The sequence below is a fragment of the Mixophyes fleayi genome, chromosome 3 (assembly GCF_038048845.1).
Source record: "Mixophyes fleayi isolate aMixFle1 chromosome 3, aMixFle1.hap1, whole genome shotgun sequence".
Classification (NCBI taxonomy): Eukaryota; Metazoa; Chordata; class Amphibia; order Anura; family Limnodynastidae; genus Mixophyes; species Mixophyes fleayi.
Genome location: NC_134404.1, coordinates 253118580 through 253142911, shown reverse-complemented (window position 1 = coordinate 253142911; position 24332 = coordinate 253118580). Strand labels below are relative to the sequence as shown.

The window sequence follows — 24332 nt, the reverse complement described above, 5'->3', positions numbered from 1 at the left end:
GAGGCTTTATTAAAGTCCATCTACTGCATTTAGACCCATGTTTTCATCTGCATGGGTTGCCACGGCTATGGAAACATGGGCTGACCAGTTGGCAACGAGTCTGCAAGATTCAGACTTGCTCCCCCTTGCCATACATCTCAAGGAGGCTTCAGGATACTTATGAGGCTGCCCAAAACGCAGCCTCATCTCCTCCTCGGGCTCCGTGACGGCCAGGAGGACCCTATGACTGAGGTCCTGGGACACCGAATCAAAGAAATCTCTGTAATCTCTCTCCCTTATTCAGGTAGAGTACTATTTGGGCCTGAATTGGACAGCATAATCTGGCAAGCCACAGGAGGCAAAAGTACTTTCCTCCCGGTCAATATCCCAAAGCGTAGGGCACCAAAGTTTGGCTCACTTAGACAGCCCTTTCAGGGGGGCTCATGTGGTGGGGGCCAGACACACAGGCCCAGACCACCTGGCACCAGAGCACACTCTCACAGAGGTCTTTATCCTCCTCCACTAACCGTCCTTCCAAAATCCCAGGTAAGCCTTCAGTTTCGCGCCCCCCTCCTTCCCACGGTGGCGGAAGTGGGGGGGGACATCTGCTTCTGTTTAAAGATCAGTGGGCCATTGGATTCACAGGATAATAACCAGAGGATACATAATAGACCTGTCTGGTTTTCGCAACCAGCTTGCCTCGTGACCCACAAAGAAGACAGGCAATGTTCATCTGTGTGGCCTCTTCTTTCAAATGGAGTCATCCGCAACGTCCCTGAACACCAAAAAGACTCCAACCTCTTTTGGTCCAAATGCCAGATGACTCTTTCCGCCCTATTCTGATCCTAAAACGGTTGAACTTACACCTGCAGGCGGACAGATTTTGAATATAATCCTTCAGATCAGTTATCAATGGACTGGAAGCAGACCAGTTCATGGCGTCAATAGCCATCAGACTCCTATCTCCACGTACCTATTTGGAAGGCACATCGAGCCTTCCTCAGATTCACAGTGGGACCTTCTCTCTACCAGTTCAGAGCTCTTCCATTTGGCATCTCAACAGCACCAAGGATGTTTACAAAAATAATGGCAGTAATGGTGGCTTGTCTTTATTCCAAAGGAGTACAGGTCGTGCCATACCTGGATGATCTACTAATCAAAGCTGCCTCTGCTCACCTGCTAGACCAGCATCTGCAGCTCACCATCAAGATCCTGGAGATGCATGGGTGGCTCATAAACCAGTCCAAATCCCAGGTAACGCCTTGCCAGAGAATGACCTTTCTGGGACTAATAATGGATACCTACAAACAAAAGGTATTCCTTTCAGATGTTGGGACAAATACCAATCTTTGCGAGACGCTAGGACACGAGTTCTGACCTGCCACAGACCGTCGATCCTCTTATGCATGAGCCTTCTATGGAAGATGGTGTCAACCTTTGAGACTCTTTCTTATGGTCGACTTCACACTTGCTGCTTCCAATTGGACCTCTTAAAGTGGTCAGGATCTCATCAAAGATTATAATGCTAATTGATACGCTTGTCACCAGAGGCGAGACAATCCCTCAGATGGTGGATGGTCCAGGACAATCTGGTAGTCGACAGGTCCTTTGCCCTATGGGTCTGGATCTTGGTATCCAGACACCAGCCATTGGAGATGGGGGACTGTGGTCCTTCATTACGACTTCATGGACTCTGATCCGCTCGGGAGACTTCTTTACCCATCAACATACTGTAACTGAAAGCCATGCTAAAGGCCTTACAGGGCAGCCAGACCATCCTTCACGGCTGCCCGGTCCGTCTGCAGTCAGACGACACCACGATAGTCTCTTATGTCAACAGACGGGGGCACCAGGTGTGCAGGAGCAATGAAGGTGGCAGCTCAGATCTTGACCTGACCGAAAACCACATTCCCTCCATCTACGCAGTCTTTTTTCCAGGCTTCCAGAACTGGGAAGCGGACTATTTAATCCGGCATGCAATTCTGCTGGGGAAATGGTGTTCCTACATTAGATGGTGTGAGTCGACCCTGCCACACTGCTTCGTTCTGCCTCTCAAGGGTTCTTTCTTTTCTCCAGGATCACCTGGGTTCATTAAAAGTGCAGATCTCTGCCCTGTCGATGTTTTTTCACCTTCGCCTGCCAGACATTCCAGATGGCAGGACCTTCCTACAGAGAGTTCTGCATATCCAACCTACATTTATTTCGTCCACGGCATCCTGGGACCTTTAACCTGGTCTTTAATATGCTTGAAGGACCTCCCTTTGAACTGTTACTTACTGCTGGAATTACGGTTCTTAACATGGAAGGTAGTGATCCTACAAGTCATTGTGTCCGCTCGTAGAGTTTCCGCACTGGGTGCTCTCTCGTAGTGAACCACATCTCGTCTTTAACGATGATAGGGCGGTTCTCAGAATAGTTACTACTTTCCTGCTAAAAGTGGTGTCCAGTTTTCAGTTTTCATGTTAACCAAGAAATGGTTGTCTCTGTGTTCACAGGGGAACCACAGTCTTCAGGAGCATGTTCTCTGACTACATCCAGAAAACTGCATAGATCTCCGAATCTATGTCCACAGGACATCAAACATTCGCCACACGGACTCTTTAGTTTGACTACTCAAAACAAGGATGGCCGGCCTCCAAACAATTGCTAGATGGCTTGCGTCGACTATTAAGTAGGCTTATATCAATGCTATCTGATCTGTACCAGATATTATTGTTGCCCATTCTACCCGTTCAGTGGGGGTTGTCTTGGGCTGCGCGAAATAGGTTCTCAGCGGACCAGTTATGCAGAGCAGCCACTTTGTCTTCGGTCCATACTTTTATTTTATCATTTCCAGTTTTGGCCATAGTGCTCTACGTACCAGGCTGTCGGAGCGGTCCCTCCCTTAGGTGGGCTGCTTTAGAACGTCCCAATGGTAGCAGTGTCCCCCAGATAGAATGAAAGAGGATTTTTATACTTGCGATAAATCCATTTCTCTGATTCCATCTGGGGGACATTGTTTCCCTCCCCTCTTCTGTTTGGTTGACTCCCCTTCCTTGGGGCTTTATAATTAAACTGAAGAGGCTACAGGAGGGTTGCAGAGGGGAGGGGTTTGTCAGCTTGATACATTAATAAGTTCACTAGTTAAGTGCCAAACTCCACTCACCTCACACAACCCATGGTAGCAGTGTCTCTCAGATGGAATCGGAGAAACAGATTTATCGGAAGCATAAAGCCTCTCTTATGTCTACCATTTAATTGAAACCAGTGTCCTAAATATAATTTGGGCATCATAGAGATATTTGTTAAGATTTGGGAGGGGAGGGACTGCCTAACTGGGTTCTGCAAAACAGATTGCTACAGTCTGTCCTCTAATGCAAATAGAATAATTTCTGTGTGAAACAAATTGGGAATATTTAGATGAGGGACTTGTAAAGTATATACAGCATTTTGGGGATTGTGGCAAGCGTTTTATGTTCAAGCAAGTGATGAGCAGTTTAGACAGTATGTGTGGTTTCTCTTACAAACTGGGTCAAGTATGTGAGAAGGTCTTTAGGGTATGGGAGAGGCCACCGCTCCCAGATGTATGACGATCTACCCACTGGAGAGAGTATTTGTAATACTGTGCCATTAAAATATAGTGTTTATTCATAGATACCAGATTTTTACATCTTTTTATTCCCGTAAAGCATTACATTTAGAAGCTTCATATAAATGAATGCTTAATGGCTATGAGAAACTGATCATTCACCCTTCCCTATCAAGGAACACCATTTAGTATCCTCCAGGGATAACATATGGTAGGTTGATGTCACTTAGTGGGCCATGGTTTGGGTTGTGTTGGGTTAACATTTTGCATTTAGACTCCAAACACACTGCATGCTATGTACCTGGAATATATGAAGTGCAAACTGAAAAAATGTAAAACATTTCCACATTAAGTAAACGTTTCATTTACCTGTAGCGTGGGGTTAATCTCAATCCAGCCCGAACCCACCAAAGGCTCCCACGGACTAGAACTGGCTCCTTTTCTCTACAACAGCTTGCCTGATCCAAACCAAGTAATCATGTCACTTCACATGAATCCGTTCACAAGAAAAAAAGAACACAACACTAGACCACTGGTTACTTTGGAGTAGCTAGACATATTGGGGGAGGGGGGGGTGCTAACAACTGAATTACTTTAGTGAGAGTTGATAGCCACCCATAAGCAACATGCTACTTGTGCTGCTTGGTGGTACATGGTATCAAAAATACAGATTCTCAATGATTTTATAAAATGGCATGTGCGTGTAATGCTTGATTGTGTGAATAGTATGTGTTGCTTTATGTAGGCATAATAATGGGTTCCAGTGTGCCTACTCATGAGTCTACATTGTTTGCTGCTGGTGCATTGTGTTCCTGTTAACTGTGTGAAATTTGCTCTTCCTGTTTTGATGTGGGTTTTCTCTGAGTGCACAAAACCACATTTTAAGGTTAGTTGGCTTCTGAAGTAATTTAGACCTTGTGTTTATGGAAACTAGATTGTAAGTTCCACTGAGGTAAGTACTAATGTCTGAATAAAGTTTTCTAATTGTAAAATGTGTAGTTGTATAACTTAAAAGGGAATTTAAAATAGTCCAGATGTTTTCTTTATTTTTTTTATTTTATTTTATTTTTTTGTACAAAGTATCCCTTGTTCCGGGTTACTACCCTCACATCATGTGTCCTAGCACTGGGCACTCAGCAATCAAGCGCTGTATTTTCCTTGCACATAGCCATATCCACTGAAGGCTTTAGACATGCCTAACTCAATATATTTTTATTTTATTTTTCTCCCTTCAGGTGCTAAAGTCCGAGCAGAGATCTACGAAGCGTTTGAAAATATATATCCTATCCTAAAAGGCTTTAGAAAGACTACATAACAGCTGCTTTTGCCATTTTATCTCTGTATGTGTTATGAAAGAGAATTCTTTTTTTTTTTTTTTTTTTTTTAACTGGCAAGGTGCACTGTTAAAGAAAATATGGACTCTATAGTGTTCCATGGACTTCAGTATGTTCCTGTGACATTAAGCTTTTTCACATAACTTTTTTTTCTTTTTATTTAATTGCCAAATGTGATTTTAATCAAGATTGTATGTGGAAGGCTTTTGACTTTTAAAAAGTTATATTTAAATTATCCAGTTTTATGAAAATTTTTAGTTCATTTAGCATCTGTATTTGATTGTAAATAAGGACTGTAGTTGGACCATGAGTTGTGAGTTCCAGGAGCAGAATGAGTTTTATAAACTGCCCATGTTTAATGAAATTAATATGCCTCAAGGATGATATTGGGATCCAGAGAGGACTCAACTATTGTATGTCTAGGCAAAGTGCTCTGTATTATACTTGATGGGTATATTTTGGTATTGCTTCACATTTAAGGCAGATTTTAGTAAGTTATTATGCAGTCCTCTAATCTCCATGTTATTATCAACTATGTTCCGTTTGAATGTGGTATGGATCTTCAATTGTAGAACTCTTGTTTGTATTATCCCTGCCATTAAATAGAACAATTACACTAGGTTTTACTACTAAAGCCACTTTAAAACATTGTATATTTGCTCAATCACAATTTTTTTTTAAGCTGCTGAATAACCCTATTTTTCTTTTGTGCCAGAAACATTCCTGAATTTCAGTGTTCAGCTGGGCATAATAAATTTATTAGCTTTCTGAAATGTTTGTCTTCTGTTTCTTGAAATTGAGCATGTATTTTGTAGCGGGACTAAGCTTAAGTGAGAAGTTGGTGAATCTAAATCAGTCTGAACAATTGGTGTTTCCACTAACATTTTGGACTACAATGGACTGTGCCCCCTAAATTAAATGCACACAGATTCTGATTTTCGGTTTGAAGGACTGTAGATCAATTGGTATTTTAACATAAAATGTTTTCTGAAAAGTGTAAACTGATTTAAAATACCTTCATATTCAAATCTATATTTCTTCATATGGAATTCCTCAAATCATTAAATAGATATTAAGGGTTGTCTCTACCTCCCCACGTCCCCCCCCGGGTAGGGAGGGGAGGAGCCTACTTCATTCCAGGAAACTCATGATTACAAAATAAAAAGTAGGTACGTTTTCAGCTTAGTGCTTCAAATTATGCAGATATAGATAAAATATATATATATATATATATATATATATATATATATATATATATATATATAATATAAATATATTTTATTATACCCCCCAGTAAGTCCAAAAAATAGCAAGAAATTATATACGTGCTTTGGCACATGCATGCCAAACAAAATAAGATGAGACTAGAAATCTTCAGACAATACTTCCTTCTAAATTGATCATTTCTGAAAGATAAAATCAAAACTTCTGGTGAGGAAACATATTTCTTCTAAATATAGATTTGGATAATAAAGAAAAACCATATAGTATACTAGGTAAGTTACCTAATTTATCTCCACTCGAAAACATCATTGGTACAAATAGAGTTCTATTACGACAGGTGTGCAGTCTTTTTAAAAGTGTAAATTTCTCTCCAAACTTGTGTTTACTCAAATTGCTTGTACGCTCTAGGACTTTTATCACAAAATGTCCCTTCAATGTACCGCTCGCAAAATCATGACATGGGTAGGAAAAAGCGGTAAAGTACAAGATATTTTTCCATTAAATTGTATATTAAAACGCCCATTTAATCTACATAAGAACATATGATGGCAAGTTTAGAAATCGAGAGTAATCTGTATAAATGCAGGGTGTGTTCCCTACCAGAAAGTCGGCATGTATGATCAGGGAAGAAAGTATGGATGGAATCCATTCCAGGTCTGTATCCTTCCTTCAGCGTATGACTAAATTATTAGAGTGACAATTGGTCAAATAATCAAAGGTCTGTTTATCTCATGGTTGTTAAGGAATATCACATTCTGGCTCCGAGACAGTACATGTTACCTGGTAGAGCACTTTTACATATTATAGTGATTGAACTCCATATGCATTTCTAGGTCATTAGTATACCATATGATGTGCAGCTGCTCCCGATATGCATACGGGTTGCCAATTATCTGGCTTTAATTTATTTGGCCAAGGAAACCCCATATAGACGAAGATAAAATATTCACATATAGCCATTTAGTACCTCCTCATGCACCGCTATCTCAGTGTTGTATTCGTTTACTGATTATTTCATTACCATGTAAATTCCTATCATGAATTGACACATTAACATGCTGTGTGATTATATTATGTAATTAGCATAGAATGCATTATGGGGTGGAGGCAGTGGGATGGGATGCTCTCAGCAATGTTTTGCTATAAAACCTTTTGTCCTAGCATTCATGTGGATGTTACTTTGACATGTACCACCTATCTATAAACATTGTTGCATACCAAGTACATCCCTTCATGGCAATGGCCTCTTTCAGCAGTATAATGCCACACTGCAAAAAATTATCCAGGAATGGTTTGAGGAACATGGCAAAGAGTTCAAGGTGTTGACCTGACCTCCAAATTCCCTAGATCTCAAGCTGATTGAGCATCTGTTGGATGTGCTGGAAAAACTGTTCCGAGTCACGGCAGCCCCACCTTGCAACTTACTGTGCTTAAAGGATCTGGTGCTAAAAGTCTTGTTGCTAGATAACAGAAGTCTTGTGGAGTCCATTCCTCAACTAATCAGAGCTATTTTGCAATGCAAGGGAGACCTACACAATATTAGGCTGTTGCTGATTGGTGTAGAGTTGTCAGTTTATTAGTAATCGGTTTCTCATGAGTGTTTGTCATGATCATAGTTTTTCAGTAATTTCAATGTCCTTTACATTCTTTTCAAAATCAACTGACTATTTGGATATCACACCATGTAATCTTTGACCCTTTAGCAAGCAATATTACAGCCTTTAGTTTCTACACATATTTAGTATAGCTACCCACATGACAGGTCTACTGGTTTTGAGCGCTGAATAAATCCCCTATTCTTGAACTTGCAAAAATCTTTACACATCTGTCTTTTGACAGAAATACTTTTTTTTTTTTTTTGTCTCCGAAAAACCTCAGCATCCTCATGCTGTGAAGGAACAAGATGGATTTTTTTTTCTCTTGTTCATAACCTATCCAGTCTGCTGCAGGAAACTTCACTTAGGGAGTCAAGATATGTCTATATTGGGGAGATGGCCTCAGAACAGCCTGTTTCCTTCGTACCATCACCAATGTCACAAATACTTTGGTAAAAGTCATTGGGTATGTCGCCAGCCTAAAAGGCAGCCAGGCAAACGACACCCCATTATGCAGAATCTGAAACATTTCCTGTGCTGTACTGCTACAGGAACATGAAAATATGGCTACTGAAGGTCTATGGCTGTCATAAGTTCCCCTTCACTAATGGCCCTTGCAATGGAATTCACGAATTCCGTTTGAAAATGCTTTGCATGTACAAATTTGTTAAGTTTTCTCGCATCCAAAACCGTGTGAAAAGCCCCTGAAGCTTTCTTGTCAAGGGAAAAAGAAAAAGCTTTGCTTTTTATTAGATCTTGCAGACTTTAATGTAACACTTCTATCTCTAGCTTGCTTGACGGGGTTTTGGACAGAGAACTTTCCTCTGGGATAATGACTGATTTCTATTCTGTATCATTATTGGGGTATGCTCCTCACGGTAGTCATTGTTGTGAACTTTGACTTGATTTTGCCATCCTTAAGTCTGAATGGTTGAGCAATTATAGGCCTAGGCTGTCCTTTCAAACTGTTGAGATAAAGGTGGTACATTTCTGGCTCTACAGTCTTGTGGGAATCTGTGTTTCATGGTATCTAATTTACAAAAGGAATAATGCCTTCAAATGGAAGAGTAGCCAGACTATTTCTTGACTCTGTATCCGTCATAACAATGTGACTCTCCTTACTACTGATGTAGATGCCATAGATTTTGTAGGAAAAAAAATCGTATCCTTCAAATATGCTTTTTTTGCATAATGTCCTCACTTTTTAGTAGACTGTCTGTTTATCTTTCCTGGATGCCTGTATTGAGATTTCACCCCACATTCGTAGAAGAGCTATAGCCACCAGTGATTTTAATGTAGTCTCAGGTGAAACATGAATTTTCTGCAAAAAACTTTCTGCTTTCCTGTCTATAGGATCCCTTTTAAAGGTCCACTATCCTTTAGCGGAATATTTGTTCTAGTAGACATACTTTCTCTTTTCTACCATTGGGGGACACTGCGAGACATTGGGTATAGTAGGTGGGACTAGGAGTTTAGGCACTTAACTTGTTTGTTCCTCACACTCCTTTTTCTATTGTGATTGTGTATTTCATGGACAATTCTAAAAAAATTCTGAAATGGGACTTCCAGGGGTAAGAGTTCTGCTGGTACGTCTGCAGTGCGTTATATATGTGCCACGAAAAATATATATATATATATATATATATATATATATATATATATATATATATATATATATATATAGTGTGTGTGTGTATAATCCATGGTAAGATACCAGCTGGTTTGTCCATATTGCAATGTGTATCTATAATATAAAAGCCTAGCGGCGTGTGTTAGTCTGTGTGTGGAAAAAACTACCGGGTGACAGTGCTCAAGCTGCAGTGCCACCTGCTGGACGGAGTTAGATAATGCTAAGAATTTAGTAGGTCAGTGTAGTATATAATATATAAAAGTAAAAGCCTAGCGGCGTGTGTGTGTGGAAAAAAATATTTTCTCAGAAAGGGCTCATCCAATTGACCTGAAATTTGGTATACTGACATTATTTGACCAAAAAAATAGAATAGTGAAGTCGGTTAACTTTCATCATCCCCCCCCGTGGGCGGGGTAGTAAAGGCTAAATTTACGAGTTGAGGGCTCAAACTCCTTTTCGTAAGGTAATTTTACCTCATGAATACACATTAAAAAGGGTGCTTGCGTCTGGAAGTAACGCTCTTCCCCTGAGGAGGCCTGGGCTAGGCCCAAATGCATGACAAGAACCTTTTTAAGACCTTAAGTATCTTGATTTGACTAGAATGCATGAGTATCATGCACGGGTTAACTTGTATAATATATGGGCCAAAGGGATAAGATACAGATTTATTCTGTTACACCTGTCTTACTATTGTATTATGTCTATAATGGCACCTCCAGGGGTAGACACCAGCTGGTTCGTCTGTACTACATTTATATATGTACCAAAATGACGTGATTCAGTTTTATTCTGTAACACATTGCTTAGCATTGACTTGTACTTCATTCGGACTCGATGGTATGTCTAAGCTGCATTATATCCATGCCAAATATATTTTTTATATTATCTTTAAAATAGCTTAGCCTGATGCTCTCTGTGCAGCTTACGATGCTAAGGTCTGCGAACGAGGTGCTCCCACTTTGGTGTCAGCCGCTGTGGAGAAGCCAGTCTGGGCTAAATCACTGACTGCATCAATGGCCGAACTTACTAAGGTGATGTTAGGGTCTGAAAAGGTACGTGAATCCCCTTTTTTTTCTCACGCTTCTACACATACTCAGCCCACACAGATCATATCTGTCGCAGGCACATCTTCCCAGACAGAAGCGGCTGGATCTCTGCCCAGGTCTGATTCCACCCAGATAGACACATTTGCTCACCATCTCACAGGGGTAAGCATAATTTTGTTTTTCAGAGTGGTTTACAGGCGGGATCAGGATATGGTCCCTTCCTCAACAGAGGATGGCTAGTTGGATCTTTATTTACAGACAAATATTAACTCTGAGAATATCCATGCTGAGAGTAGATGTGGAATAATCAGCTTAAGCATTACACACTTTAACTCTTGCCGAAGTTGAGTTTGCGGCCCCATCTGCACCTCCTCAGATGATGGGCAGGGTGTCTGACCTTTGGCAAAAAGCCAAATAAACAATTACTAGACTGGACATCTTTTTCCTCTCCTGGCAGAGAAATTAGTTAGATGGGAAGGAACCCCTGGGATTGACAATCCTGTGACTCGTATATTCACTTATTCTGCTAGCCCTACGCTGGGCAGAGGCCCATGGAAGATTTTCTCTGACTGGAAGTGTAATCTGGCCTCCACTCAGCTTAACTGACGGCTGCCAGTTTGTTTTACACCCTACACGGTCAAAGCTGGGTTTTGAAAAATGCCATTCAGCCATGGTCAGAGCAGTGAGCCAGAGGAATTCTGGAGGCCTTTCCAATTACGGCGCTTATCACTTTTGCAGAATTACAGTGTAGTCTCAAGGGGCTACTGGGGGTAAGAGTAGATCTCTTCCCATCAGCTCCACAGACTTTAACCCATTGTTCCTTTTCTTTCTTGGGGTCGGGGTGCCCCATTAAGTAATCACTGCTTGGCTCCCATAGGAGCATATAGTACCTGCACAGGTGCAGTTAGGTGAGGATCCTATATACCTGGTGGTATTCCCAGAGGTTTGGGTATTTTATTCCAACCTCTTCCTGGCCCACAGACGGATCTTTTCCTTCCATTTTTAAGCTGGCAGTCCCTGAACATGCAGGCCTGCATTCTCTTGTTTCGGATGTAGTCACTGCGCACAGTCATTGCAGTCAGTGAACAGAAGGAGTTCCTGCCCTCAATATACATCATGGAGATCTTCTTGCATGTACCAGTCTGGAAGGGGGCACCGGTATATTTTTCGCTTTGGCGGTACAGAAATTTCAGTTCCGGCCCAGGGTCCTGCCTTTTTATTCTGCACATTGCACCTTGTGATTTTCTAAGGCTATGACTGTCATGACAGGGCTATGCCGCACCCGGCGAGTCACTATAGTACCCTGTCTGGACGACCATTTTCCGAGGGCTTTGACATCTTTCTCACAGAGAGATCTCCATCTGGTTCCTGGAAGCACACGTCTGGGTGCAGAAACTACAAAGTTCCCCACTCAATATGCCGCAGCAGCTACGTTTATTAGACCTCGGGCTCTATTCTGGGTCCAACAGGGTCTTCCTACCGCAGGAAAGGGCATTATTTCAGTGCTGGAAAAGTATGCTCCTGGCGCGGACAGAAGCTTTCTCTTATCAGTTGCATGAGGCTTCTGGAATACAGGGTACCAACGTTCGGGGTAGAAATGTTTGCATGCTCCAATCTCGACTTCTCCAGAGGGAAATTCTCCGGATAGGAGCTGGTTTCCTGGTTATTGGACTCATAGATCATCGCTCTGTCTGGTCAGTTGATCACCAGGTCCAGAACCCCGGTCCTGACAGGCTCTAGTCTGTTACATGGAGGCAGATTAATAGGGTTCTTAGGGTTCCAGGGTCTTTTGCCCAACATCCACAGCGCAGCACAGAGGAGACAACCGCGCGAGAAGAACAATAAGCAGCACAGAATTGGAGAAAAGAAGAGGACAGGAGAACAAGCCGATTAGAAGGTAAGTTAAGGGGGATTTTTTTTATTTCAAGGGACGCTGATAAGTGAATAAAAGTCACCTGGTCCTGGAGCATCATGGACCTCATCTCCCCGCTACATACTTCTACTTAGAATAATATATAATGCCCCATTAGTATTACCTTTGGCCCATTATAAGTTGTTATCCTTTAACTAACATAGTGGTGTAATTATCAAAACAGGTCACAATTTGGGGTCACAGTGGTGTATATGTCAGGTACCGCAGGCCTGGTCAGGGCACCCTGATATACAATGCCTGGCTTAAATGATATTGCATCGAAACAATACCAAAAGTGATTATAGTATAACTCGTCTGCCAATGTGGCCCAGGGAAGCTAAAAGTTTGGACACCCCTGCTCTAGACAGTCAGATAACCCCAATATAGCTATATTGTGCACAAAATTCTCCTTTTTGTTTATGCTGACACAGTGATTTTTAAATTTTGTTTGTTTCTGAGCGCCGGGCAACATCTTTCGTTTATTTGCACATTGGTCTTATTTGTCCTTGGCTGCCGGCTCAAATTATTTTATACACTTGTACACATTTCATTAATTTAAAGAAGCGCACCTTTTTCTCTTTCACTATTTCTTAGACAGTCAGATAATGCCACGGCTGTTACATTTCTGTAGCATCACGGGGGAATATGCGGCCCGAGAACAGTGTGAGAAACGACCAGGTGATGTCCTGAGCAGCGTGTCATGTTCCCATACTTTTGTCCATTATCCCGGCATAAAAAAGTGGGAGGCTGAGAGTCTCGGCAGGCAGGCAATTAACCAGGGGGAATGGTCTCTCAACGGAGAAGTCCTTTGCCTTCCTGGTGGAGTCTTGGGTGCACTTCGGACTTTGTTCCAGGGCGTCCATACTTATTTCTCAGGTCACCCCTTTACTGCCCATAATCTGGAGACTCTTAAGTGGGATTCTTCGATGCCAGGATGTTCCCTGAAGCTTCTCTCTGGTGTACCTGTCACTTCCACTTCCCAGGTTCTCACGGGTGCTGAGGATTTTCTAAAGAAGTACGGCTTTCAGCTATCCTGAGGCCATTCATTTCCCTTGCAGTATATGGTTCTCAGGCATTGGCGGCTGGTGGCGACACCTCCCTTCCGCCTACCTCTGTGGCCAAATGTGAACGGTCGGGGGCCTCTTTCTGCCACTCTTTATATTATTTAGCTTGGCACAGTGGCATTGGAGAACCCTAACCTTATGTCCAGAGGTTCTTCGCAGGGAGCTGCTTGGTACCTTGAATAGAGCCTGTACGGCATTTTCCTCATCAGTTCTCCTGGGTCTGGAAACAGTACAGCGTTTGGTGTGAATCCTAGAGTTTTCACACGTCCCAGTGCTAGCTCTCTAGGTGGCTTGCTTTGATATGGGACTTTGCCTAGGTTCCCGCAAGGTGCAGTTCCCGGTGCTCTAAATCAATTTTAGCTCCGGTTTACAGATATCTTCAGTCCTTTCTTCAAGTGTTCTCTGTCGGTTCAGCTCCCATTTTGGTTGATGAGGTGAAGCCATGATATCTAGTTCGGGTGATCAGAGAGATTGTTTTGGTCACTTTTGAATTGCAGACTCTGAGGAAAAAAATGTTAATCCCAGGGTAGAGGTGTTTCCTTGGCTATCGCCCCTGTTTGCAGGGGGTCCGGTGGCAGTAGTGTGGATTGCACTCCCACATTTTACTTTCCAGGAGGATAGAGAGGTGCGTCGCTCCAGCCAAATTTGGTTCAGAGGATAGTATCTGCATTACACTTGACTCGAGCTTGTGGTCAAGCACTCTGTTATTCTTCCTCCTTTTACGTGTGACACTCTTCATCGACTAGAAGTGGTTCGTGCCCTTCGCTGCCAGATTGACCGCAGAGTCTCTATCCGTGAAACTAATATCCTTTTCGTCCTCTTGGAGGCTCAATACCGGGACTGATCAATTTCCAGACAGTCATGCCCGCTACATCCCTTCCACCATTCTGTGGGATGTTCGCACCCCTTATCCTGTTCTGGTGACTTTAAAGCTCACTCTCGGCATGTCAGTGCTTCGATAAAGCAGTTGTGCAGGATGGCAACATCTACATCTTCTGCAGAGTCTCTTGGTTGCTGTCACGAGCCGCGGCAGTACTCACAGCCGCCGCGGCTCGCTTACTGTGCCCTCTGGCGTTCCGGCCGTCACCTTGACGACCGGGACGTCGCTTCCGGATCCTGGCAACGTCGAAAGCTTTGTGTTTTGCGCTGCATCCCGGCAGCGGAGGGAGCCGGGTGCGCACGCGCAGCAGCCTGCAACCTGTGGCTTGATTAGACAAGCCTGCCACCAGTCTGTGATTTGATTTATGTTGGGTTATTAATCATGCAGGGGGTTGTGAGTTATTCAGAGCTAGGCTCTGAGTGGTGGTCACTAGTATTTAAGGCAGTGAGGTCTGCAGCCTCACTGCCGGCTATAGCTTCTGTTTCCAGTCTGCTGACCTGCTCTGCTCCTTGCTCCTGCCCTTTTGTATATTCTGTTGGATTGCCCGTGTATGACCCCTTGCCTGAATTTGGACCTTGCCTGTGTTTCTTGTGACCCCGACCTATGGCGTGTTCATCGACCTTCCTGTTTGCTCGTGACCCTTGACCTTGGCTTGTCTATTGGATTTATTGTCTGCTGCCGGCCCTCGACCCTTGCCTGGACTTCGCCCCGCTTTCCTGGGTTCTCCCCAGCCGGTACGTACTTCACGACCCTCTGTCAGTCTGCGGCCCAGTCTGTCCCCACCACTAGGGGCTCCAGTGAACACCTGACTGGCAGAGTAGATTCCGGGTTGTGCTGTACCGGCTAGAGGGGTTCCTAACATTATAACCGGCCAAAAACACGTTCCGGAGACTAGGTTTGGATGGAAGAAAGCGGAACTAAATCGTCCATTTCAATCCCTAGCGGGTCATGTTGAGACCCTGTATCATTTCCAGTTCCGTTGATGAACCCAAGTTAAATTTGCCGGACTTGTTCTCCGGAAATAGAGCCCTGTTCCGGAATTTTAAAGAAAGCTGCAAACTCTATTTTCGGCTGAAACTTCGGTCTCCTGGTTCAGAACAGCAGAGAGTTGGAATTGTCATCTCCCTCCTGCAGGGTGACCCCCAGTCCTGGGCTTTCACCCTACCGCAGTCGAGTCCTATCGTGCAATCGTTGAAAGCCTTTCTTCAACGTATTAGGTCTCCTCTACGATGATCCAGAGCAAGTTGCCTCTGCTGAGGCTCACCTACGGGCCTTAAAGCAAGGCCAGCGTCCGGCAGAAGAATACCGCGCTGAATTCCACAGATGGTCGCCTGACGGTGATGGAATGACCCAGCATTACACTGCCAGTTTCGCCTAGGACTGTCAGAGGAGATAAAGGATCCACTTGTGCAGTATCCTTCCCCCTCCTCGTTGGAGAGTCTTATGCAACTCGCTATTAAAATTGACAGGAGAATCAAGGAGAGGAGGACAGAGAGTCATCTTCTTTTTCGTCTGCATTCCAGCTTCCAAGGATGTTGAGAAGCCTACGCAGTCAGGGGGGTTTCACCTCCCTCCTGAGGAAAGGGACGAGAGACGGTCACAAGGCCCATGTCTTTATTGTGGAAATAAAGGCCACTTCTGCTCTTGTCCATACAAACCTGAAAAAGGAGTATGTCTGGGAGAGGTCCACTTAGGTCTGCAAATTGTTTCCCAAAAGAATGCTCTCCTGATTCCCGCACAAGTCACTTTCAGTGCCCGTTCCGTGGCCCTGTCGGCCTTCATTGATAGCGGAGCTTTAGGCAACTTCCTCGACATCGAGTTTGCACGCTCTGCGGGAATTCCGACTGTGAAGCTTAAGTCTGCCATTACTGTTTGTGGCTTAGATGGGAGTCCATTGCCTGGTGGCAAGATTACTTGGGAGATCCCGTTACTGCAACTGAACATCGGCGCTCTCCATTCAGAGTCAATGACCTTCTTACTTATCGATTGTCCGTCAGTTCCATTGATCCTGGGCCACCCTTGGCTTTCCCGTCATAACCCTGTCGTGGATTGGGCGAAAGGAGATATTGTCCAGTGGAGCTCTTATTGTACACAGTCTTGCTTGACCCTGCCTCTGCGGGTGATTCAGTCTATTCCGGAGCAACTTCCCTCACAATATCATGAGTGCTAGGATGTGTTCTCCAAAAAGGCTGCTGACCCTTTACCACCTCATCGAGACTTTGACTGTACTATCGAGCTTATTCCTGGTTCCAAATTACCTAAGGGACGCTTGTATTCTCTCTCTGGTCCCGAGACCAAATCCATGCAAGATTATATTGAGGAGAATTTGAAAAAGGGGTTCATCAGGCCATCTAAATCTCCAGTAGGAGCCGGATGTTTTTTTGTATCCAAGAAAGATGGGGGACTAAGACCTTGTATTGACTATAGAGGATTGAATCTCATCACAGTCAAGAACACCTATCCTCTTCCTCTCATCTCTATGTTGTTCGATCAACTAAGAGGCGCTACTGTCTTCACTAAAATCGACCTTCATGGTGCCTATAACCTCATCCGAATCAAAGAGGGAGATGAATGGAAGACGACATTCAACACACATTCTGGCCATTATGAATATCTGGTAATGCTGTTTGGTCTTAGCAACGCACCTGCAGTGTTCCAAGATTTAATTAACGAAGTTCTTCCTGAATTCCTTGACCAATTTGTGGTTGTCTATTTAGATAACATTCTCATATACTCTCAATCATTGCCTATGCATCGGGGCCACGTCAAACAAGTCCTTCAGAAACTACGAGAATACCACCTGTACGCCAAACTAGAAAAATGTGAGTTTGAGGTGCAGAAGGTATCATTCCTGGGATACGTAATCTCTTCTGAGGGATTCTCCATGGATCCAACCAAGTTCCAAGCTATTCAGGATTGGGTGTAACCTAATAATCTCATGGCGTTGCAGAGGTTTCTGGGCTTCGCCAATTATTATAGAAGGTTTATTCGTGGCTTTGCTGACATTGTGGCTCCTATTGTCGCCCTGACCCGCAAGGGGATGGACCCAACTAATTGGTCGCCCCAAGCGGTAACTGCATTTGAAACCTTGAAAGAAGCTTTTGTATCTGCCCAGGTCCTTAGACACCCAGATCCCAAAGTACCTTTCATTCTTGAAGTCAATGTCTCTGACGTCGGTGCTGGTGCCATCTTATCTCAAAAGGACCGTCCTACTCGTCGTTTGCATCCTTGTGCCTACTTTTCCCGTAAGTTTTCTTCAGCAGAAGCCAACTATGATGTGGGCAACCGGGAACTGTTGGCAATTTAAATGGGCCTTTGAGGAGTGGCGACATTGGCTCGAAGGCGCTACACATCTAATTTCTGTTATAATGGATCACAAAAACCTACAATACATAGTCGGCCAAATGCCTGAATCCCAGACAGGCCCGTTGGTCGCTATTCTTCACCCATTTCAATTTTGTAATTACCTACCGACCAGGTTCTAAAAATGTCCGAACAGACGCTCTGTCTAGAAGTTTCTTGGCACATCATGTTCCAATTACAGATCCAGAGCCTATTATTCCCTCGTCCATGGTCCATGCTGGGTTAACACAAGACCTGAGCATCACTCTTCAAAGATTAGCTCCTGATAATATTTGTTTATTATGATTATTTGCCCCAGTGCATTTAAGGAAAACAGTCCTTGCTGAAGCACATGATAGTCGGACTGCTGGACATCCTGGAGTTTATAAAACATTAGAAAATCCTCTCCCGCACTGTATGGTGGCCATCATTGTCTGCTGCCGTCAAGTCATGTCCTCTCTTGTGAGGTTTGTGCCAGGAATAAGATCCCCAGGACTTGGCCAGTTGGTCCCTTTGGCCATTCCTGCAAAACCTTGGACACACTTGTCCATGGACTTTCATAGTCGATCTGCCACCCTCTGCAGGACACAATACCATTTGGGTCGTGGTAGACCGGTTCAGCAAAATGTCACACTTTATACCGCTAACCAGGCTTCCTACCGCTCGGGATTTAGCCGTCCTATTCATCCAACATATTTTCCGTCTCCAAGGTCTCCCTACTGATATGGTTTCTGATCATGGTTCCCAGTTCATAGCACAATTCTGGAAATCTTTTTGTACCCTTCTAGGAATCAAGATTAGTCTGTCGTCTGCATACCACCCTCAGTCTAATGGGCAAACTGAAAGGGTTAACCAGTCATTAGAACAGTTCTTACGGTGTTATACTTCAGAATGTCATGACAACTGGTCTTCCTTGTTACCCTGGGCAGTGTTTGCCTACAATAACTTATCCCATTCATCTACTCAAACCTCTCCGTTCTACTGTAATTTTGGTTTTCATCCCAGGTCCAATTCTCTATATTTCCTCAAATCTGCTGGTATCCCGGAGATTCGTTCCACGGCCGCTGATCTCAAAGTCATCTGGAAAAAAAGTACAATATTCCTTAAGACGAGCCTCATTCTCTGCAAAAAAAAATTTTGGATCGCCACCGTACCACCTGCTCCTTCAAAGTGGGCCAGAAAGTGTGGCTTTCTACAAAAAATATTAGAGCCCAACTTCCTGCAAGGCTGTCTGAGCCTAAGTTCATCGGTCCATTTCTCATCATCAAGCAGGTTAATTCTGTTGCATTTAGGTTAAAAATTCCTTGGTCGTTGAGAATTCCCAACACGTTCCATTCTTCCCTGCTCAAACCTGTACTTTATCAAAGTCAATCCGAGCTTCCAAGTTCATATGGACGGAATCGGGACAGATCTAGAAAATTTCTTATTCAGAAGATTCTTGACTCTAAGAAGGTACAGAACCAGGTGCACTTCCTGGTACAATGGAACAATTGAGGTGTGGAAGAGCAGTCTTGGATTCCATGAAGACTGCTTCATGCTGCCAAACATTTAAAAGAATTTTTAAAAAAATTCCCTGGGAAACCTGGGTGTCGGGGGTTCTTTTTTCCCTCAAGGGGGGGGGGGTACTGTCACGAGCCGCGGCGGTACTCACAGCCGTCGCGTCTCGCTTACTGTGCCCTCTGGCGTACCGGCTGTCACCTTGACGACCGCGACGTCTCTTCCGGATCCTGGCCGACCGTTCCCAAGGCAATGGTCGGAAGCTTTGTGTTCTGCGCTGCATCCCGGCAGCGGAGGGAGGCGGGTGCACACGCGCAGCAGTCTGAAACCTGTGGCTTGATTAGACAAGCCTGCCACCAGTCTGTGAGTTGATTTATGTTGGGTTATTAATCATGCAGGGGGCTGTGAGTTATTCAATTACAAACTTTGTGGATGTTGATTGTTTGGTTGAGACATTTGTATTCGTTTAAACTTGAAAAGCATTCCGTGTGATGTAATTCAATTTCATCCAGGTTCATCCAGGCAGTAAGTTCTTTAAATTTCTCAGTGTTTTCTTTTCTTTTCCCAGACTTTTTGTAGCCGTTCAGAGTTCATACTGCTACATCCTGGTGCCATTTAACAATGTGGTGTGCGCACATGCGCAGAAGCTGCTTTCAGCCTGCAAAGGCGTGATTTTCTGTGCCTCAGTATATATATAAGCCAATGCTGCTCCTGGAAGTAGCAGTGTGGCAGTCCTGGGTTGTCAACCCTACCACAGCTTGCACCTCAGTGGTGTGTTGCTGGGAAAACAGCCAAGTATGCCCTGCAGTACAGAAAAAAACAAACAAACAACAAACTTCTCTCTAGTTGGCCTGTCTAGCATGGAGGAAGGGAAGTAGCTGGCTGATATCCTCCCTAAGGGGTGTTTTTTGTTTGTTTTTGACCTGTCTTTAGCTAAACAAAACAGAAGCAAACCCATTGTAAAGACTGCCATGGTGGAGTGAAGGATATGCTGTTGACACAGACTGAGGCAACCAGCGAACATTGAAAGCTGTGAACTTTGGTCACTTCACAGGTTGAAAGTCGAAATGCATTAAACTCCAAATAGCAATCTTTAGTTTCAAGAATGATAGATTAATTATGCATCAGCAAATGCAGGTGATAGTTATAGTATAACCATTCAAATCACTTGCTGCATTTCTCTGCCACTGTGGCAGCTTCTTTAGAAGTAAAATCCAAGTTAGCATATCCAATTTACATGATTAACTCTTTTCTACCCTATGTAAAAATCTCTCAAGAAAACAATGCAGGTGTATAATGTATTTCAATTCCTATTTCTTCCTCTAAGTATTTTTTTTTTTTTTTTTTTTTAACTCTATTGCTTTATTGAGGCCCTCTAGAACTCGCAATCTGTATATCCAATAGGCCCAACATTGGCACAAAGCAACCTTTCTCCACTTCTCTGTAGATTTTTTTCAATCACTATTAATTGTAGATATTTTGGATTGTTATTTGACAGAATTATATGGGCATTCTTTAATTCTGAACATTTCTAATAATATTTCAGCTGTGTATTGATAATCTACATTTAAGATTCCTAGTCATGTGGCCTACATATTACGGGCTGCAGTTACACTGCAATAGTATTGCAATGAATAACATTTTCACCTGTTACTTGATATGTAATACTCATAGTAATCTGAAATAAGTTGCATGTGATATAAGAAAATTATAACTGTTAATTTTATTTCTTTGAAATACTCTATGGCAGCCATAAAGAATGGGTTCCATTTTTTTTCAATGGTAAAAGGCATAAACATTTTGGATAAAGGTGTAACGATTACACTAAACAAAACGTTGGTAGTGATTGCCGCGACTACGAAAAGGACGACAACAGTTTATCCGACATGAAAACTGCGAAGCTGTCATTGACAACAGACTGGTATTCCCAAACTTTTGAAAAAACACACCTGCAACAAACCAGACGAATGACGATGCCGGCACCAGACCATGACGTCCGTTTGAAGCTCGATACTATTATTCATGCTGTTAAGGGAGTAATGCACGAAGGTGCCAGCTGTTATTTTTAACAAGGCTTCTACCTTCTACAGTCAGCGCCTCCATGCATTACTTCTTTAACAGCACGAATAATGGTATCGGCAGGTCTGTTTTCAAACGTTCGGGTTGACCAGTCTGTCATCAATGACTGCTTCGCAGTTAACGTAAGATATCCATCCCAAACAAATATAGATTTCTATTGATTGATTCAAATCGTGATTAATTATATGGAACATGCTGCAATATATGTTTATTTTTTTGCATATAGCACAGCAATTCAAAAACTTGGAAAAACACTTCTGTACAAAGAGCATTTTGGAAAAAGATAAGCACTTTACAATAGAACTGTGAAACACGAAAAAAAAAAAAAAAAAAGTTAAATATTTTCAATTTTACATAAGGTGATTTATATATGAATGAACATTGATCATGGGACTTTCTATGTGGATGAGGTCTTGGATGTGAAGGGCTACAAGTATTTGATTTTGTGCCTAAATAATTTCCAGGTTGTTTTTTTGTATTTATGGTATATAGCGTGACACATCCTTCTCTTTGGTGTCTTTCCGAAATTTCCCAAACTGTCCTACAATATAAGCCGAGAACATGGGTGAGAAAATCTTGGCTGCCATGTAGTATTTCAAGGAAATTAAATTAACGGATATAATTCTTATTTCCTTTTAGAACTCCACGGCAGTCTTAACGAATGGGAAGCAACATGTAAAAGATGGTGGAACTTTTTGAAGAAAGTAGATTTCAAACTGAACATCAGCATGTGTCACATTTACAAGATAATTTATTGAGGTTGCCAAAATAATTGTACACCCTTAATATTTCTGGTACCTTTTTAAGCCTGTGAAATGACATCTCTGGTCCATCCAGAGGAATAGAGACTGTGCAGATACCCCGGGGATTTATATCAACATGCTCATATCTATCTCCATCTGGTAGGGATCCTCACACTACCATGTTCCAGCATTTTTTATTTTAACATATATTTTCTATGTATTTTTTTTAAACATGTGTATTATATATGCGCTTATGTGCAATAAAATTGTATTTTAGTTATAAACGGCATCACGCTCGATCCGTTTTTATATTTTTTTATTTTTTTTTTCTATATCCACACTAAGGGATTATACCTGGAAGGCACTCTCAGCACTACCATAGAGGGAAGATCAAAGATCTAAAGAATACTGTTACCATGTTTTCTCACTCTTCCTCTTGTAAATGTTTTCACTTAAGGATTTGAGTGGTGATGGACCAGACATCATTTTCACATTGAGATTTTATGAGCACTGAAGGCGATTGTATATTGATTGTCTAATAAGTAGAACCACATAGAGATATTGTGGTTGAACAGACCATATGGATTGAATCACGTTTAACAATTTTTTCTAAAAACCTTATCCAGTTAATGTAAAATAATTTGGTCTAAACGATGTTACATTGATCTTATATTTTTATTATTTCACATGTAATACACCACTTTGCATTAACATGGAGGAAAGGATCACAAAATTGTGACATATGGATCTACGCATCATTTGAATTGATTTTGTTTATTGTACCAATTGATTTTGTGTAAGGTAATTCATCAAATTGTGGGTTATAACACTTACTGATTTTGTAGAGGTATGTGAACAGACTCAGTGGCGCTGATTACTCCTATATTTCCGAATATAGTTACAGAGTCTAAGAAGACCACGGAGTCATCCATTTTGGGTGATCTCTAAGTCGGCCCAGAGCTGGATAAGATCATTAGTCAGGAAAAAGGTGGGAATAGTACCAAAACCTAGGTTCTAGATTTCAGTCCATTTGAGCTTACAACAAAGAGTCAGAAATTGACAGGGTAGTTCTGTTTCAAATGGAGGACAGCATGGAGGGAAACAGTCTTGGGCGGCTAAGAAACACATGGACAAGCCCTCAGATAGTTTGCATGACGGACAGTCTGCCAACCTGGAAGTGACGACGGTGGGAGCTTGCTTGGTACTCGAGTGATCAGTGGTTCAATTTCACTTCAGATTCCTGGGTTAGGAACATTATGGATCAAGAATACATCAAAGATTTTCTCAGGGTACTTCTCCATTGGTTTTTTTTCTATTCCTGTGGATTAAGTAAAGTTGCATGCCTTGCGAGGAGAAACACATGACTGGCTCCTCGCAAGGCATGCAACTTTACCTAATCCACAGGAATAGAAAGCCATTCATGTGTTTCTCCTCGCTGGTGAGATCTTGAACCAGAAACAGGTCTGAATAGAAATCTGTTCCTCTCTTTTCTCAACAACCAAACAGGTCTTTTTGGCCCTTTTTAACTTCAAGACACTCAACACTTGCATTCGGCTGGACAGGTTTAAGATGAAATTATTAAGATCTGTTATTAATGGCATGGACAAAACAAGTTCTTGGATTCCATGGATGTCAAAGATAGATACTTGCATTATCCAATATGGGAAGGTCATCAATGCCTTCTCAAATTTGTGCTTAGTTCCCACCATTTCCAGTTTCAGGTTCTGCCTTTCATTCTGGCGACAGCCCTATGAATCTTAACAAAAAATATGGCTGCTCTTCTAAGGTCCAGGGGTCTGATGATTATCCCCTATCTGGATTATCTCTTGATCAAGGCAGAGTCTCTGACTTTGCTTCAGGCACATTTATGAGAGATGGCACATTTACTGGAGTCCCATGATTGTATTAACTACCAGAAATCCAACCTGGTTACTGCACAGAGGCTTGTTTTTCTGGGTCTGCTGTTCCACTTTCAACAACAGACCTGTTACACAAACTAGTAAGGTGTTCATTGACTCTCAGACGAATGGCTGTTATTTTCTATATAAAACTATTTGGGAAGATGGTATAGACATTCAAAGACACACCTTTTGCATTGTTCCTTTCTAAATCAAGATCATCTCGAAATGGGACTAGTCGCTCCTGCACTTAACCAGACCAACCATCAGTATCTCTCCTAGAACATGGTGCTCACTCCTCCAGTCATTTAGGGGTGACCACCTCAACAGAGGAGGTCCTTTTGAAATATGTAAATGTACAAAAGTGAAGACAGATACCCGCCATCGGGCTGGAGGGCAGTCACACTTTATTGTTGGTTCCCAGGTCTATTATCCCTAGTGGAAGCCAAGTTTCCAATCAATGTCTTAGACTTAAGATCAGTACTAAATGCTATAGTTCAGGGGCATATTTTGTTGCAGGGAAGACCCAGTCAGACAAGTC

At 42.6% G+C, this 24332-nt stretch overlaps 1 protein-coding gene across 2 annotated transcripts in view; it reads left to right on the top strand.

The window, feature by feature from the left end:
* TBP (TATA-box binding protein) overlaps positions 1 to 5654 on the top strand; it is a 48543-nt gene extending 42889 nt beyond the window's left edge. For both annotated transcript variants that reach the window (XM_075203414.1, XM_075203415.1), the window contains exon 8: positions 4783 to 5654. In XM_075203414.1, the coding sequence (XP_075059515.1) occupies positions 4783 to 4862 (80 nt within the window). In that variant the 3' untranslated portion in view covers positions 4863 to 5654. The remainder of the gene's footprint in view (positions 1 to 4782) is intronic.
* The last annotated feature ends 18678 nt before the right edge of the window (positions 5655 to 24332 follow it).